This window comes from Corvus brachyrhynchos, unplaced genomic scaffold, assembly GCF_000691975.1.
Source record: "Corvus brachyrhynchos isolate BGI_N302 unplaced genomic scaffold, ASM69197v1 scaffold23, whole genome shotgun sequence".
In the NCBI taxonomy this organism is placed as follows: domain Eukaryota; kingdom Metazoa; phylum Chordata; class Aves; order Passeriformes; family Corvidae; genus Corvus; species Corvus brachyrhynchos.
In genome coordinates this window covers 10,107,749-10,125,004 of record NW_008238983.1, presented here as the reverse complement: position 1 = coordinate 10,125,004, position 17,256 = coordinate 10,107,749, and the positions used below count along the sequence as shown (strand labels likewise).

General features: G+C 39.1%; 1 protein-coding gene across 1 annotated transcript in view; it reads right to left on the bottom strand.

Annotated features, from left to right (window-relative positions):
- Nucleotides 1-863: 863 nt before the first annotated feature.
- Nucleotides 864-17,256, bottom strand: part of DAP (death associated protein) — a 47,831-nt gene continuing 31,438 nt past the window's right edge. The window contains exons 2-3 of the mRNA XM_017738753.1: nt 5,589-5,631; nt 864-3,669 (exon numbers count right to left, since the gene is read on the bottom strand). Of these exons, the coding sequence (XP_017594242.1) occupies nt 3,550-3,669; nt 5,589-5,631 (163 nt within the window). The 3' untranslated portion in view covers nt 864-3,549. The remainder of the gene's footprint in view (nt 3,670-5,588; nt 5,632-17,256) is intronic.

The following is a 17,256-nucleotide window of genomic DNA, read 5'->3' as shown; positions in this document are numbered from 1 at the left end:
GTTTCAAGTTGTGCCCGGGGAGGTTTAGATTGCGCGTGAGAAAAACTTTCTTCACCAAAATGGTTGTCAAGCTTTAGAACAGACTGCCCAGGGAAGTGGTTTAGTCAGCACTCCTGGAGGTATTTAAAAGATCTATGGATGTGGCTCTCAGGGACATGGTTTAGTGGTGGACTTGGCAGTGCTGGGTTAATGCTTGGACTCCATGACTTTAATGGTCTTTTCCAACCTAAACAAATCAGTGATTATCTGAGTACAGAGTCTAAGGATGTAACATTGCAGTAGACCCAGGGCAGTAGCTATCATCTCTACACTGTATCACATACATTTGCTGTATTATACACACACCACACATACACTAAACATGGGACGCCCAAAGTGTCAGAAAGGTCCCAGAAACACTGTGGCAATTTCTCCATATTTTTCAGCAAATCACGTTATGGCATGCATTATAATGTTAACTGCAACTTCATGAGAAGCTTGCCACCTCTTCTGATTACAATACTTGCTTCTTCTGAAAGACTAGAACTCACAAGGCAATTGAGAATGTTACATTTAATTTCCTTTACCATCCTCATTTAGTACCAGGATTAGATTCTCGAGCTTCGCAGGAGCTGAGCGAGCATCTCCAATTTCATAGCGGAAAACAGCAACTCCCATTCTAGCTGGTACCATCTACTTTTTATTTTACTTTAGACTGGACTATTCAAAACAGCTCATCCACCATGTCATAAAACTTCATAATAAATTTCACTATCTATAAAATGTTGATTAGTCATGCAGCAGTCTGTAATAAAATCCCATAAATCCCACAAAGCTGCACCCTGCTGATTTACATTGCACTTACAGGAAAAAGGAGACCAATATACAACTTCATGCTTTATTGTTGCATTATTGCCACATTGACAACTACAGAAAATTTATTTTGCAGTTATTTCAAGGTAACATCTGAACATCTCCTGTGCTTATATGCTATTGCAACAGATTTTTAAAGTATCAGTAACCATTAGTAAGAAATCCAGTTCACCAGTTTTGATTATTTTGGACAAGGTAATGCTTTGGTAAGGACATCTATGTATAAACATGGATACCTCCCAACAATATATAATACGCTTTCATACAGAGACATTTTCTAAGCATATACAAATTCCTGCACTCTAAAAAGCCACTAAAGCTATCTTAAGAGCCATACTCCATTGTACAAACTCACATATCTATCTAAGTAATCAGAGACAAAAATCAGGTATTGTTTATATATGCTGTATATATTGCATTAACAACCAGGAGCAGTAGTTTGTAATTCGAAAGCATCTGTGCTCCTAACTTTTACTGTCAGAATGGAGATGTGGTGTGGCTTTCCAAAGCATTTCTACCAGCTGTTTGTTACAAGACATGGAGCAGAGGTACCCAGCCCCACCTCACAATGTGCCTCCACACTGAGGTTTAGTTTTCCACTGCAGTCAATGGAGCCAAGAGTGATCCAGCTCATCCTGAAAGACACTTCCCTTTGGTCAATGATGCTGTACGTAAACTCTACTTACTGTCCTGACTGCACCACCACTGACTACACTGGGGTCTAGACAGTGTCTCAGATGTAGGCACAGCACAAGGCAGAGCTGAATCCCACCCAGCTCCCCCTCAGGCCAGCAGGTACCAGAAGTGCCTGCAATGATCCGCTCCATAGCTGACGCAGCACACAGGCAGCTCCGGGCTGCACCATCAACCGCTCCCTGTCCCAAGCCCGCAAACATTCCTGCCAGCAAAGCATCTCCTGCAGAGATTCCAAGAGGCTCAACAATGCTACCCTTATAAATGAGTCGCTCAGGTGTGAATCACTTTTACACTCATAAGCAGCTACAAACAAGGCCTCTGCTGCACTGACATCAGAAACAGAAAATGTATTTGAAAAGTTACGCATATTCTAATACAGAATAATTCTTACAAACAACACTCGTTCCTTAAGGCAAGTATGGTTATCTAATCAAATTGAAAATAAGGGCTGCATATATAGATTGTACATCCTTCCTTGGGTTTAGAATAAATATATCCAAGCATATAATTTTCAAAACATCATTTCCATTTCAAGCCTGTGAAGAGATGGAAATGTCAGGTCTCTCGCACCCACATGAAGTGAGTTATTCCACTTGTGAAACGGGCCATACTTCCCATTATTTTGTTGCTGTTGTTTTAAAACAGCTACTCAGGAAACAATTATTTAATCTGAAGAATTTAAAAAAAGTAATATTTTTTAAACTTTCCTCACTGTTTTTTAACCATAATTAACTGGTAAAGCCCCAAGTGACCCCAAAATTTCACTGATTTTCCAGGTGAATGGTTGCAGCATTAGCTCCCACTTTTTTGACACCATTAGGAACTTTATAAACCTGGAGAGTACTAAAAGCTGTATCGTATTTTTAGTCAGTTAAAAATAGAAGGACACTTTAAAAATGTAGGTAGAATGCATAAAATTTTTTTCCTGGTTTTTACAGAGATGAGTTATAGAAGGAAAATGAAAGAGCTAAGTAATTTTGAACTGAGAAATCAATTTAATTATGTGGTTAAAACTAAAACAATTGCTCTATTTGAAAACACTTTTTACTCCCTTGTATCACTACTGTCCTTCAGAATAAGAAGACTAGGAAAAAACATGATGTGCAAAAGAGGTTGGATCATAAACATATTTACTAACAGTATCTCTTAATTTCAAATGGTCATCTCAAATTCAAAATTAAAAAAGGTAAACAGATTTTTCACCAACTTATTTTAAATGCAGTATGGAGGGTCATGAATTCCTTCAGCTTGTTGTTGGAATGGGAAATCATCTCCTCAGAAATGTCTCCCCAGTGAGACTCATGAGATCACAAATGAGTTGTCTACAGCAGCAGTGTTCTTGTAATTTTGATTTCTCTCTCCTCTCCATACCCATAGACCACCAGAGGGAAAAATCTCAGCAAGACTGTGCAAGTGCAAAGGGGTGTAAAGAAGATTCAGCGGGATCTCTGCCCACTTGAGAATGTATGAGGGCCCTTTTATCATCTCCCTGGCTGAGTCCAGAGGGCACTAGGGTGTAACACCATAGCATACTGAAGGCTGCAATGGTTCTATGTAATCAAGACAACCACTGACTTCTGTCTCAACACACACAACGAACTCCCTCCAGACAGTAAACGTACCAGTACAAAAGGGCTGTTCTTTACTGGCTTAGCATAATAACTACATTAACTATCTGCTATTGTGAGTCCATAACTAAAAGTACACATTTTAAGCTCATTAATCCTATTATTCATACTGAAGTTTTTATCTTGGCAATAAGAAAATCTTATAAAAAAGCACCCCTGATCAGCAAACACTCAATACAGAATTTTCCATCTGGGATAACAACTGAAAAATGTCTTCATTCTTCTTAACCCTTGAGAATTAAAAGTAAAAGAAACAGCGTATTATTTTAGAGGCCAATTTTACTGATTTGACAGTGTGAATACTAAAGGGTTTTTGTCTTCTCTTGAAAACTTAGTCACTGAGAGCAGTTTGGCAGAGATCCTGACAGGGAGCTCATTTGCGAGGCTGGTGGATGTGCTGTTTGACATGCTGTGGGTGAGGAAGCTTTTCCACAGAAGGATGTGGTTTCTGATGAGCCACCTGAGCTGCAGCTGGAGGGAAGTCCTTATCACCCTGTTCGAAGAACACAGCAGGAAATGTTTAGGAATCTTAAAAGTGTACTTTCAAGTTCAAATTGATCTAAGTTCTAAAAACTGTGAAAATCAGATGGAAAACAGTGTTGCATGTTACTCTGGAGTCCCCCTGTACACATTCTATCTTTCTGTTCTTCTAGCCAACTTCAAAATTTTTCCTATGCAAGCTTCACTTCCTTCCAGTTACACACACTATCCAATAATACAGTATCTTAATGTGAACCTAGGGAAAAAAACCCCAAATATTCCTATCTTCAGAGGTGTTTGGTTTTCACACAGCCACTAGAAAGAACAGACGATTTTAAAAGTAAGTTAAGGCAGCACAAAAAGCCTTTTGTAGGAACCAGAACCATAGAATGGCCCGGGTTGGAAGGGACCTTAAAGATCATCCAGTTTCAACCACAGTGCTACAGGCAGGGATGTCTTCCACTACATCAGGCTGCTCAGGACTCCATCCAACTTGGCTGTGAACAATTCCAGGGATGGGGCATCCACAACTTCTCTGGACAACCTGTTCCAGTGCCTCGCCACCCCCCAGAGCAAAGAATTTTTCTTAACATCTGATCTAAACCTACTGTTTCAGTCTGACTCCACTCCTCCTTGTCCTGTCATTCCATGCATTTGTAATTAGACTCTCTCCATCTTTCTTGCAGGCTCCCTTCAGGCAATGGAGGGCTGCAGTTAAGTCACCCCAAAGCCTTCTCATTTCCAGGCTAAACAATACCAGTTCTTTAGGAAGAAAGCAGGATCTAAAACTACTTAGGACTCAAATCTTAGGGGTGGCTGGCTTTCAAGTTTAACATGCTCTTTTAACCAGGTCTGCTGGTGTTAGCTCTCAGGTGCTGCTGTTGGGCAGTCTCAGTTCAGGTGTAACCCATATGTCACTTATTTACCACTGTCATTTCTAGGGTCAGTCCCATGAGGCTTTCAAAAAGCAACAGGAAGCAAATACTATCCGTGCTCAGTGACAGGGGGACAACAGCACCACAACTTCCCTCTTCAGAAAGTGGGACAAACATACCATAAGCCAGAAGCCCCCGGCACTCCATTGGCTCACAGGACAGCAATCTTTCACAGTTTTGTTTTGGTTTTGTTTCAATCACTACATTAACTTGTTAGATTTTGCTTTTTTTTTCTCTAGTCCAAGTTGCTTCCAAGTTTCAAAGATCTCCTCTCCTCAGACTCAACATTTTCTACCTTATCTCCCCTGACGCTGCCAATTAGCCATTCCTTATGGGCCAAGGAAAATGGCATCAGCTCACTTTTTCCACCGATGGGATCTGACACAACCACAGCATCTTACAGTAAACCACATTACAAACCCCAGGGATGTAAGGTAAGCATCACATAAAGCCATGATAAAAACCCTGTCACACAATGCACAAGGCAGAAATTACTGATCATATGATTAATGGCTAGTTAATACTAAGGATTAACAAGTCCTGCCTGGTCTTAAAATCCAGGGAATAACACCCTGAATCCCAAGTACCTCAAGGCACATATGGCAGCTAAAACACACTATCTTCAAGCACGTATCCTTACAGGCAGAAGTGTTGCTCTTCATCACAGATCAAGCTACAGCAGCCGTTTAATATGCAGCCGCTTCCAAAGGAAATGAATGCAGTAATATCTAGCTTAGATACAAAAAGATGATCCAATAAACTTAAAGTGATAAAATTCAAAGGAAAATTGTGGAAATAATTTCAATGAATAATTTCAATTCCACACAAACCCAGAAAGAATGTTCAAAAGACCTTACATGAATACAGAAAACATAAAGCCTTTTCTCACAAAAGAGAAAGGGGTATGAAAATGATTAATTTTGCTCTGATTGGCGGTAATTCTGAAAAGCTTACAGTAATTTTGCTATGACTGAGAGAAATTTACTGATAATCTTACCCTAGCAATGACACCGGAGATGAACACCGCTGGTTTAGGTGGGCTGAAAAAAATAAGAGGGATTATTTGTACCAGTTATTTAGAAGGTAAAAATGAAAAAGACATCACACATACAATGCAAAAAAAAAGTGGCATTTTTGGCAACTGATTAATGTTTCAAATAGAGAAGACAAATTTCCTCTTCAAATGACTATTGCTTAGTAGAACTTACTGCAGCCAAACCCAGACCAGTAGGTTTTGGCTGCTATTACTTCACATTGATTGTGACAGCAGTAAGAGGCTAGTCCAACAATACTGCTTCTTACTTAAAGCTTAGAGTCTTTGTTTGCATTAGTTTCTTAATCCTCAAATTTTACACATAAGCTGCCAGCAGTAGTTTATGTAGTAAACTAAACAGTAGGCTTAGTGTATTTGTACTGCGCAATGAAAACTGTAGCTGGACTAAAGTCACTGCTGTGTTAGAGAGTAAAATAAATTTCAAGTTTACATTTGTCAGTCAAATGAATTAGGATTCTGAGTCTCAGAAAAAGCAACACTCAGTACTTTAAATCACAGATTTTCAAGCAGGTAGTCTACTCTCCTACAAGAAAGAGAAACATGTCTGTAATAAAGCGAGTATTAAAAAACATGAAGCAAAGCGTTTCCTGGTTTTTCATCTGCAGAACCTCCATCCACACCAACAGGAAGGGACTCTTCACAGCCGGAGTCCTCTGAAGCTTGGTCAACACAAGCCATCGGTCTCCCTGAGTCACTGATCTCCTGAACTGACCACCTCTGCCTGGAGGCCACAGTACAGCCACATCCAACTGCTTGCCCTGCTGGCATTGCCAGCATCTGAATTACAGACACTCAGCAACCCCAGTGGCTCTGTGGCAAGGAAAACCACACAACTGCATGGAATCTGCAGAAGGGTTGAGACCTGGAGCTCCAGAGAGTCTCCACAATAGAGGTAATTCTCCTGTAAGAAAACCATGTAACCTGAGGCACTGCAAAGGAAGCAGAGTGGGGAGGGGAAGGTGTCCCCCCCTCTGAGAACATCTGTAACTGAGGAGTCAGAGCAGGTGGTTCATTACCTGGACCACAAGAAGGGTTCTACCCTGAAATGTTACAGCTCACAAGGTTGGAACAACACAGAGCAAACACAAATCAAATGACTTATTAGAGGAATGACAGTGATTACTATGATGCATTTTACAACTACACAGCTTGTAAAAATTTATTAACATGATGTTGTGTGAAGACAACAAGCAGCCCAGTATTAAACTTGATATAATGAACTCATAAATATTGTCTGGGCCCTGTTTAAGTCACAGTATTGCTACTCAGTCTCTGAACAGCCTGGTTATTTAACAAGGCTCAGCATCCCTCCTAGAAATTTTTAAAAAGTCAGAAAGAAAAAGACAAGACTAGAAAAGAAGGAGAAAGGAAGAGTTCTGCTCTAAAATACTTCCATGGAAGAGCAACAGTGATACTTCCTGCAATAAGAAATAATGTTTTGATAGCTGTATTAGACTTTTTCAACCTAATTTTCTGTCAGTACAAACTAATAACAAGCAGAGATCAATAGCAAAACACTTCCTTTTCATTCTAATTGTACCGAGCCAATTAGTATGTTACAGTCTGCATGAGACTTACTGGATGCTGAGTAACAATCTCAAAGAAATAACTCTGACTGAGAAAATACAGATATACTGCAGTGGCTCAAGGTACAATTCACAAACTAACACCATGACATTATAAAGGAAATGAACAGTAAATGGAACAAAAAAAGGTTTGGCAATTTATTCTTGAACTATACATGGAATCTGGCTTTAGTCACACTCAGAGAAACTGGGTGTTACTTGACATTGTGTCATTAACAATACTGGATAGTGAAAAAGTTAAATCAGATGATTTTTTTTTATGTTCTTAACATGACCTTTCAATGTTCATTATGCTTGAATGATGCATGAAATTCAAATCAACATTTCCCCAACAGAGCCTGTATTTGCTCAATGTGCCACGACCTGTTCACTGACTACCATACTGCATGTATTACCTGCTGTGTGATTCGTAATTCTTGCTTTAAAAACAAGTGCAATGCTCCATGGCTTTGGCCAAAAATGACAACCAGAAGGAATCTCTTGCATAATGGTCATTTCAAACACAGCTTTTACCCCTGCAAATTGCAAAAATGGTCTCAGAAACCCAGGTCTCCTGTTGAAATATCATGCTATTAATACTCAAAGGAACCAAACCTGCAAGTGTTAAGTTTCCCAAGTACATGATAGAGCTGGATAGAGTTAGAATTTTTGGGAGATTTCTGTACTTACTTTAACTTAACTGTATGTTCTTTTGTCTCAGGAATTAGGTTGAAGATCCTGTAAAGATCATTGTCATTTTCAGGTAAGCTAAAATCCAGCCTGGGGTTTATGCTTAAGGTAACTGCAGAAGCAGCTAGCACATCTTTATGAAGAAGATGAAAGTCAGCAGTACCATTTTCCTCCTAAAAACTATATTCTTTAGACACAAAGCACTTATCTTGAACTCTATCATGATGTAACATGTTCAGCCTTGTTTATGCATTGGGTTCTGCGACTGTCTTTAGTTACGCTGTCTTGCAAACACAGATAAGGGCTCTCCCACAGGTGTGTGGTAAGGCACCAAAACACCTCACCTAGGGTTCATGTGGAGCATTCTAGGATAGTGCTGACACATAGGGAACAATCTAACAGGAAGTCAGAGCTGCAAAAATGTATCTACTCCCAGATGCGGCTGGAACAGTTCTCTCAACTTTCCCCCTTGTTTGTCCTCTCCATGGATTTTTGACTGGACTCTTCCTGCTTTATGCTAGATTTCCAGCTTTTAAACAGAAGAACTAATGGCAAGACTGACCTAGCTTCCAGCTTAAGTGCCTCTACCCTCCATCCACAAAGATCTTACAGAAACCCTGGCACTTGTTTCTGGCTGCCCTGGGTCTCCATGACCAGCTGCGAGTGCACACAGTAATGAGGCTTCAGCTCTCTATTTAACTCATTACACAGACAAAATACTTCACTCCTATGGAAGACACACCAGCCTAATAAGAAGTTCATTTCTATGCATTATCCTGTAGCAGGGAAAAAGACAGAAAGCTGGCCAGAGATGCGAATGATTGAGTGTGTCAGCTTTTATGTTCAGGTCAAAGCCACTGGTTTTCCTTACATTTTTACCAAATTACATTGCTTCAGAAAAAAATCTTTAAAAAATTAATCTTGTTCATTATCTTTGATGATCTATAGAACCAGAACCAGGCCAGAGCATATGTAATCACACATCTATACTAATGAAGAATTCAACAGATCACAGAAAGGCCTGGATAATCAGTCACTGATTCATGCTTTAATTTCATTCCTAATGAGAGAAATCTTTCCACAGATGAACTTTGTCATAATAAATTCAATCTCTACTGCCAGACTTCCAAACCATGGGCTTTTGTGGACCCAGATTAGCTGCCAGGACCATAACTCTGAAATTGCACTCTGAGGCATCTACTGGGATTGCAGTGTTGCAACATTCCTCATTATCTTTCCCAAAAACCTCCTGAAAATAGAAACAAAAATGGAGAACAGGCCCAAGCTATCATTGCTACATTTGTAAAACACTTTCAAGTGCTTTAAATTCTATTGGTGTTTTATGCAAAGCACAACCTACATTTCCAGTATTTTGTAAGCTGTGATGGTTGCTCTGAGGATATACTTAATCTGATGAAAATTGGTTTGACAGATGTTGTTTTGAAGATGCAGCATTTGTCTAGGCATCAGTAAACAAGAAAGCAAAAAAAAAATTATTTTCTGACAAAAACTGGTTTAGTTTATACATATATGTGCTTTACAGCTATTTAATGCACATGTTTATTTAAAGTTAATTAATAGCCACAGCTGATACCGTGTAAGGAACAGAGTTTTGTGTTTGCCAAGACTAGTTAGTGTTTGTGTCAATACTTTCAGAGCAAATCCTTATTTTGTTATAACATATGGAGAAAAAGAACACATCTGTTAAGATCCAAGCATTCAGAGAACTTACCCTGATTTTACATGTGTGATGCTGCACCTGTTTAACATCAGGATTCATTTATCCTGACTGTATTCAAATAGAATAAAGGTTTCTATTATTTCATAATACTTAGCTTAAATAAGATCTTTATCTGACATGGAAGGTAAATCACAAAGAAGATTAAATACTTGAAAAAATCATTAACTAGAAGAAATGAGGCATTAATAATACTAAAATCTTATGTCTTCACCTTAGAGGAATTGGTTGAACTGAAGTATGACAGACATGCTGTAAAGACAAACACAGTGACACAGAAGTTACTGTGAAATCTCCTAGAGGCTACAGAACACGCATAGGGCAGATGAGTATTTATCCAACTCCATTAAAATAAAGAAACAGAATAAATCAGTTTTCTAATTTAACAGGGAAATTTACAGTTAACTGTATCTCTATCTATAAATGCAGTGAATGTGCACACACACGTGCAGAGGCTGTGCATGTCTACGCACAGAGGTTACACAAATTCACAGCTGTTTCAGAGTGGTCCCAAATGCAGAACAAAGCAGAGCACATTCCCACCGCTGTGGGGGGGATGAACACCTGCAGCCACTCTGCTGTTTGCAGCACCCAAATTGCCCACTGCAACCCTTACCTGACGGGATGGATTGGATCTAATGCTGGCTTCCAGCAGCAGTTTGAATTGGAGATCCAATCTGGAGGAAGGACTATGAGCACTGCTCACAGTGCAGTCCAAACCAAAGGACTCCATTCGGAGTTGACAAACCAGGAAACATCCCCACACATAAGCATCGTTCCTGTCCACATGAACATAAAAGCTCCTAAAGTCTCACTGTAGCCTGACAGTGCAGAAGGTGAGTACTCCATGTACACTGATGATCAGAAAAACCAAAATAACATGCCAAGAAAGAACAACAAAAAGCAATAGTAAAAATAGTATTTGTTTAATTTAAAAATAAAAAACCTGTTACCTCAATTAAAATATGGTATTCAGGCCAGGAACACTGGAAGTGAAGAGTTAGAGCAAAAATAAAGACGGAAAAAATAGCTGAGAGAGCAGAGAGAACTTACATAAGGAGAGAACTAAAAACTATTAGCATACAGTATACAAAGGAGTAGGTAATATTGCTCTCATTTACCTTCTTTACAGTATAAGTAGAAAGTGACAAATGCAGAAGACTACATTTAAAATTATTAATAGCAGATACCTTTACAATAGAATTAAATGTAGAACCTCCTGAAAATAAGGCCTCAATCTCAAAATTTCCACTGTGACAACACTCGAAACAGGTTAGCCTACTTTAAAAAGGACAAAACTACATAGATGGAAGGCTTTTGTTAGACTAGGAGATTTTTTTGTCGAAGTATGTTAGATGAAAGTTAAATCATTAAACCCGTGTTAAACTAATCTTCTAGTTGGAATGATTCATACTTATGATTAAAGAATGGGAATGATTCATATTTATCTTTTCATACTCATGGGAATTAACGGTATGTTTTATCACTGCTGATTACCTTTTGCTCCTTTAGGTGCACCTGGCAAACAGATATATGGAATCTATAAATACGTGCTTTTGAAGACTTTGGAACCACAAATTATGTCATCATTTCTAACTATCCAAGAATAACACTAGAGTCTGTAACTGGGTGTTTCCTTGTTGTAATCAAATCATCCAGTGGCTTGTACTGCGACTCATAGCTGGCCTTTAGTTGTGGAAAGCAAAGGAGAAATTTCTGTGACAGACATGGAGAAAGCAAAGGAGAATTCCTGCAAGCCAAAGAGATTGTGTAGCTCCACAGAATCTGGAGTTACACCAAGCTCCCTGACCCTGCAGGCAAAGGCAGCACACAGACAGCACAACCCTTGTCCCTCCAGCACCCCAAAACAGCAGGGTTTGAAAAGTGAGAAAGAAAAGTGAGCAGAACTTTCCACTGACCAGCTTGCCCTTTATTTCCCTGCTCATTTCCAAATAAACAGCATTCACTTTCCTTACAATTTGCTTAGGCAAGCAAAATGAAAACCAGAGATGAAATAATATGATCTGCAGTTACTCATTGATCCCCCAACTGCTCCCTAATGAGAGAAAGTTTGGTGGGTTTTTACCCACATGGTATTCACTCCATGAACAGAAAGTTCCCCAAGTATTCTGAGCAGAATATTTTTTCAGTCGACAAAACTTCATACTTTAATCCTGCCCTTCTATTTCTGCAATTAAAGGTATTGTGTGCAGTTGTTCAAATCATCCAGCTTAATCTTCAAGGTTGTTTGAAAACTTGTATTTTCTGGTTATGAAACATAAAAGTTAACTAGTCTTAGTTTCCATCTAATGCTTCTCTAAAGAAGTCCAGGTATGTCTTTATAGGGGTGCTTATTTGAATTTACATAGTTGCCTTTTGATTTTGGCATTGTCTGCAAAAATAAATTCCAAGATCATTAAAACCACACTGAGATGATCAAAGACACACTTCTCAGCAACAGAACAAAACTAACAAATACCCTGCTCATCAGCTTCCTTGAAAAAATTTCCCGTTGGTTATAATACGTTTAGGTTATTAATTTTCTGGACAGAAAAGTAATAATTAGTCTGACTGACTACCAGAGGGAAATGTTTTAGCTGATTGCATGGGGACATACAGTATCTGATACTCTATGATGATTTATCCTGTTGAGGTCAATTTATTTATCTGCCAGAGCTTTCTGATCTTTAAGATCATCCACAGGATGGCACTGTTGAACCTCAGAGTCTCCTGTACATGAACTAGGGAACAATCTCAGAAACATCCAGGTGCTGCAGCAAATACTAAAACAAGCAAAAAGCAGTACTTCCCCTTGATGACAAATCTTGAGGAAACGCAGTACGTACACACACACACACAATTCATCCACATACCTACAGACAGTACTTTGGGGATACAACTTTCTTGTCCACGAGTATTAGGCTGTGCCCTGACACACCCCAAGAGAACAAAATGCCCTAACAGAAAATTTTAATTACTGTTTGTTTTGCTATTCACATACAAGCAAATCGGGTGTCCTGATCTGTTAATGAGGTGGTAAATGACTCGCCATTACATTTAATAGCAACTGATTGACATTCATTATTCTTACATTCACTACCAATGAATTGCAGCATATGGCCTGATTAATCTCACCAGCCTCTCATTCATCTTTGGTTTTAGTGCATGTATTAACCATAAAAGGAAATTATTTAGGAAAGATATCCACCATCTCTTATCTATATTGTTTCACATGATATTGCTATCAGAGAATAAATTTCTCTTTCATGCTGCCTTCTGATCACAAAATGAAGATTTAAGTATTTCACCTTTTCTATAGACTCAGAGGATTTAGAAATAGTCTGCAGCTCTCCAACTTCTGGTTGATTTATAAAGGTTCAGCCTTGTTATTGCAGTATCTCCATTAGCTCTTAGTGAACACCAGTGACCAACTTCTCACATACAGAGACTGCAGCATTAGCCCACTTAATAATCTGTAACTACTTAACTGTGGAAAAAAGAGAGGTATGAAATCTGACATAAAGCAAGTAGTGCTTAAGTGGTGACACAACTCAAAGGAAAACTCTAAAATAAGGAATTAAATAGGGTAGACTTCAAGCATTTGCAAAATGACCAAAGACTGTGGTGCAAAAGGGAGAGAGGATCAAGTCTTCCATGTGTTTGTCAAGTGCTGAAGTGCATCCCCATGCATGTTCCCGTGACAGCAACGCGCTTCCATGCTGACAGTATCATGACCATGGGCCTGCACTGCAGTGTCTTGGCTACAGAGGCACAGGAGCCAGTTGTGGCACTGTTGTGCTCCTCCATCTCTCAGCAGATGAAAGATGGAGTACAACTGGAAGAACAGCATGATGCTGTACTAGGAATACAGGATGTCAGTGTAGTGAGAAAGACACAAGAAGGTAGAAGCTGAGAAAGTGAAAATCTTATCACTTCTGTCCAGGTGAAGCTGTGTTTGTCTCAGAGACACACAGCCGTGGCCCAGAATCTCCCAACCTTTCCTGTTAAGAGTTCATAACCTGAATCTTGCTTTCCAGTGTTTCACAGTATTAATCATTCAGTAGATGGGCACCTTTGCTCTTCTACTGCTTTGAGCAGTTGCAGTATCATTTGTTATTATCCCTAAAACCACTGCAGACATGAAGTCAGATATGCAGGCATCTGCACATGGATAAATACTACATCACCTTCCACATCCACACAACTGTTGTGAGGAGCCTTCTCAACCCAATTTTACACCGTGCATTCTGAATGGTTTCCATTCCACAGTCGCACCCTACTGTTATGTGAAGCTCTCCAAAGCAAACGTCTCTGCCCACAGCATAAAGGACCATGAAGAAGTTCTGACCATTTCAATAGGCCACTCCTAGGGAAGCTCTGAACACAATAAAGGATGTGGAAGGTCATGAAGATACTCTGGTAGTATCAGATCCCAGCTGAAGATTGTGTAAGCTGACTCTTCTTGGCCAAGAACTTGCTTTAGTTCAAACCCTGCCAAAGTTATTGACACAATTTTCCCTTCTCTCCAGCGGCAAGTGGAAGAATAAATCATGTCATCCAGACATAGAAAATATTCTTTAAGTATGCAATTTTATATTCAGAGCTCACATAGGAGCAACAGAAGATGGAATTAAGAAATGTTTTAAACTTAACAGCTTACTTTTAATAGCAAGAAACCCCCTAGTCCCTAATACACTTTGCCCAGCTAAGTTTCTACTGCGACACAAGACAAGGAACAAAGTTCTCCCAAAGGGATTCAGACACAGGTGCATCTTTGTTTAAATGAACTTAGTGAAGTGCAATTTCTCCACAGAGAAGCTGACCTCCACTGACCTCAGAGGAAGCAACCACTCAATTCCTCTACTACCATTGCTACGCCTGTGCTGAGCGGCGGCCGTTTTCCATCTAGAAACATCCAGTCACGTAAACATTATCAGAACAGGCTGTTTCTTCCTTCCATACTCATCTTCAGGGTTTAATTTAGAAGGTCAGTATCAGATATTACTACAGACATCTGCAAAACTTCCACTGTCAATGGGACAGGGACTTGGTGCCATGAAAATACACAGAAAATGACGCTGATGAAATCAATAGCAATGGGATTCAAAGCATTGCAATCTGAAGGATGTCAAGAGGAGTTCTTAGGCACTAAGCTTTCACTCTGTGTGAAATAAATGTCTAGCTTTGTAAAGCGATAATAGAAGCCATGACAAATCAAATGGGTACAGATCAATGTGCTGTTAAATCCGAATATAGTTCTAAAGTAGTACCCATTCGTTTCAATGGGATGTAGAAATCTTAAAGCAACTACAAACTCCTGAATGTCAGTACCAATAGGGATTTTTCTGTTAATCAAACAAGAATGACTGCTACATTTCTAGTTCAATCTCTTAGAAAACCAGAAAGTGGCAGATCTATTTGTCTGAATGGCTTTTAAATGCTTTATTAACAGCAAAAACAGTTCATTTCCTTAAAGAAGTACTATAACACCTGCAGGATAGCAGGTGACCACCTGGCAGCATTACCTTCTACCATACAGAGCAGAGTTAGATCACATTTTTTCTGTTTGTGATGCACATGTAGCTTTGCTTCTTCACTTTGTTTCTATGGGACAAATAGATGAGCCTCTCTGAGGAATGAAAATAAAACATACATGCACAGTCTCAGCTGAGGTTACATTTATTAAGCAGCAGCACTACTGGTGATACTTTATGCTGTGAGTTTGCGCTAGTATTTTATACTGGTCATTTCCATGCACAGCACAACAGAAAAGAAAAAAGATGCCTAAAAACGACTCACTTTGTCCACTACCTGGTGGGACAGTAGTGGCTGGAGTACTGTCTAAAGCTACATTTCTATAGTTCTAGCTGAAGGGTGTCCTCAGCAAGAACAGTTTTTCCAAAGCAACTGCCTGGATGTTACAACAAGTGACAATATAATAATGGGAGCTGACTTAAGAAATCATTACTCACCTTTGAAAAGTGTACCTATCTAAGTATGAGCTTATGTTGGATTAGCAAAAATAACCATACCATTCCTCTGTATGCTTCAAAAACCTGTTTCTGCTATCCTGTGTATATCTGGACATAGAAACATTTTAATTAATGGCTTTTTATTTACTAATGAAGTGAGAGTTGCTTTGTAGAAGCCTAATAACATGCAAATGCAGAGATTTCTCACGATTCAGGTAATTTTTACTCTTATGTAGTTCAGTGGAGTCCCAGTACACCAGTGTGAAGATTACTGAAAACATACAACACCACAATCAGATTTTCAAGCAATTAAAAAGTGAAAATAGCAATTGTCACAATAACTACACCATCTATCATACACACAACCAATTTCTAAACACTACATAACTTTTGTTAATGTGGTGTGACTCACAGTTTATTCTCTTCAAATTTTCACATTTGGAAGAAACATTTTGTAAATATGAGACATTTCTACTACAGGAATGTATTTTCCATTATTTATCTCTTGGTTCCATTATATTTTCTTATTTCCCCTCCCACCATTAAGACTCATCAATATGCTGGGACACAGACTAAACATCTGCGTAATGCTGACTATTTTAAGAGTTCAGTATAAAACACATTCCTGTTGAGTTTTCATTACAAAAGCAAGTGGTTAGAGGGAGCTCAAGATCTACAGGAGAAAGAAGCAGAGGAAATTTTTTAATGGTACTTTTTTGGCAGGGGATACAGGGAGGTAACGATCCTGTTCTTCTCTAACAGCCTTTTAGCCCCCAAGGGCTTGATCCCAAACCAGTAGTGTTTTGGGTTGTTTTTAATAGCAACACATTAACTGTGCAATAGTGGCAAGTTAATCACCAAACTGCTTATCTTCTATGATGTGATGACTTTGGATAACGTATTTCCGAAGTTGGTGCTTTCCTGAGAAAGCACCTCTGTAACTTCCAGCATAATCACTTCACATGTAAATACATCAGAAATTTGGAACTTGTAGCAACCAAATTTTGCTTCAGGCTGGAGTGTAAGATGATGCACTGCCTGATTCAGCTGAACTCTCCTGAATTCACATGATCTTAGAGCTCAAAACTTTTGCAATGAGAAGTCTTAAAAATACTTTAGAGGAACAACAGCACCAATTTGGATCTTATCATTCTTCCTTTTTTAAAATCAAAGACTCAGGGAGAAGATAAAAGATATACTGCCCTGGGATTGCTAAATCAAAGAACACAGGAAAGGATTCAGATGGCTATCCTGCTTTCATCAGAAAAATGTATCATGGAAGAGTTTGAGAGACAGAGTAGAAATCACTCTGACAGAAATGCATGTATCTGAGAAAGGTCTCAGATTCCATTAAGGCTCTACATTCTGGTCTGATACCTTACAATATAGATAATCTTAAAAAATTGCTGCCCTTTTTTTTTATCAGAGGTATTACTCAGATGAGGGCTGCAAAACATAAAATAGCAAAGGTCAGTGGAATGCAACAATGCTAGAAGTAGCAATAATGTATTTTGGGAATTGGTGTCTATCTGTGGTCACTTCTCAGTCTCCAAGTGACTTCCAAAGCACCTACCCACGTGAGGTGCAAGTAAGTCGTGAGGCCAGACTACATTTCAGGCTGCTCAGACACAAAAAGCTGTGGTTCA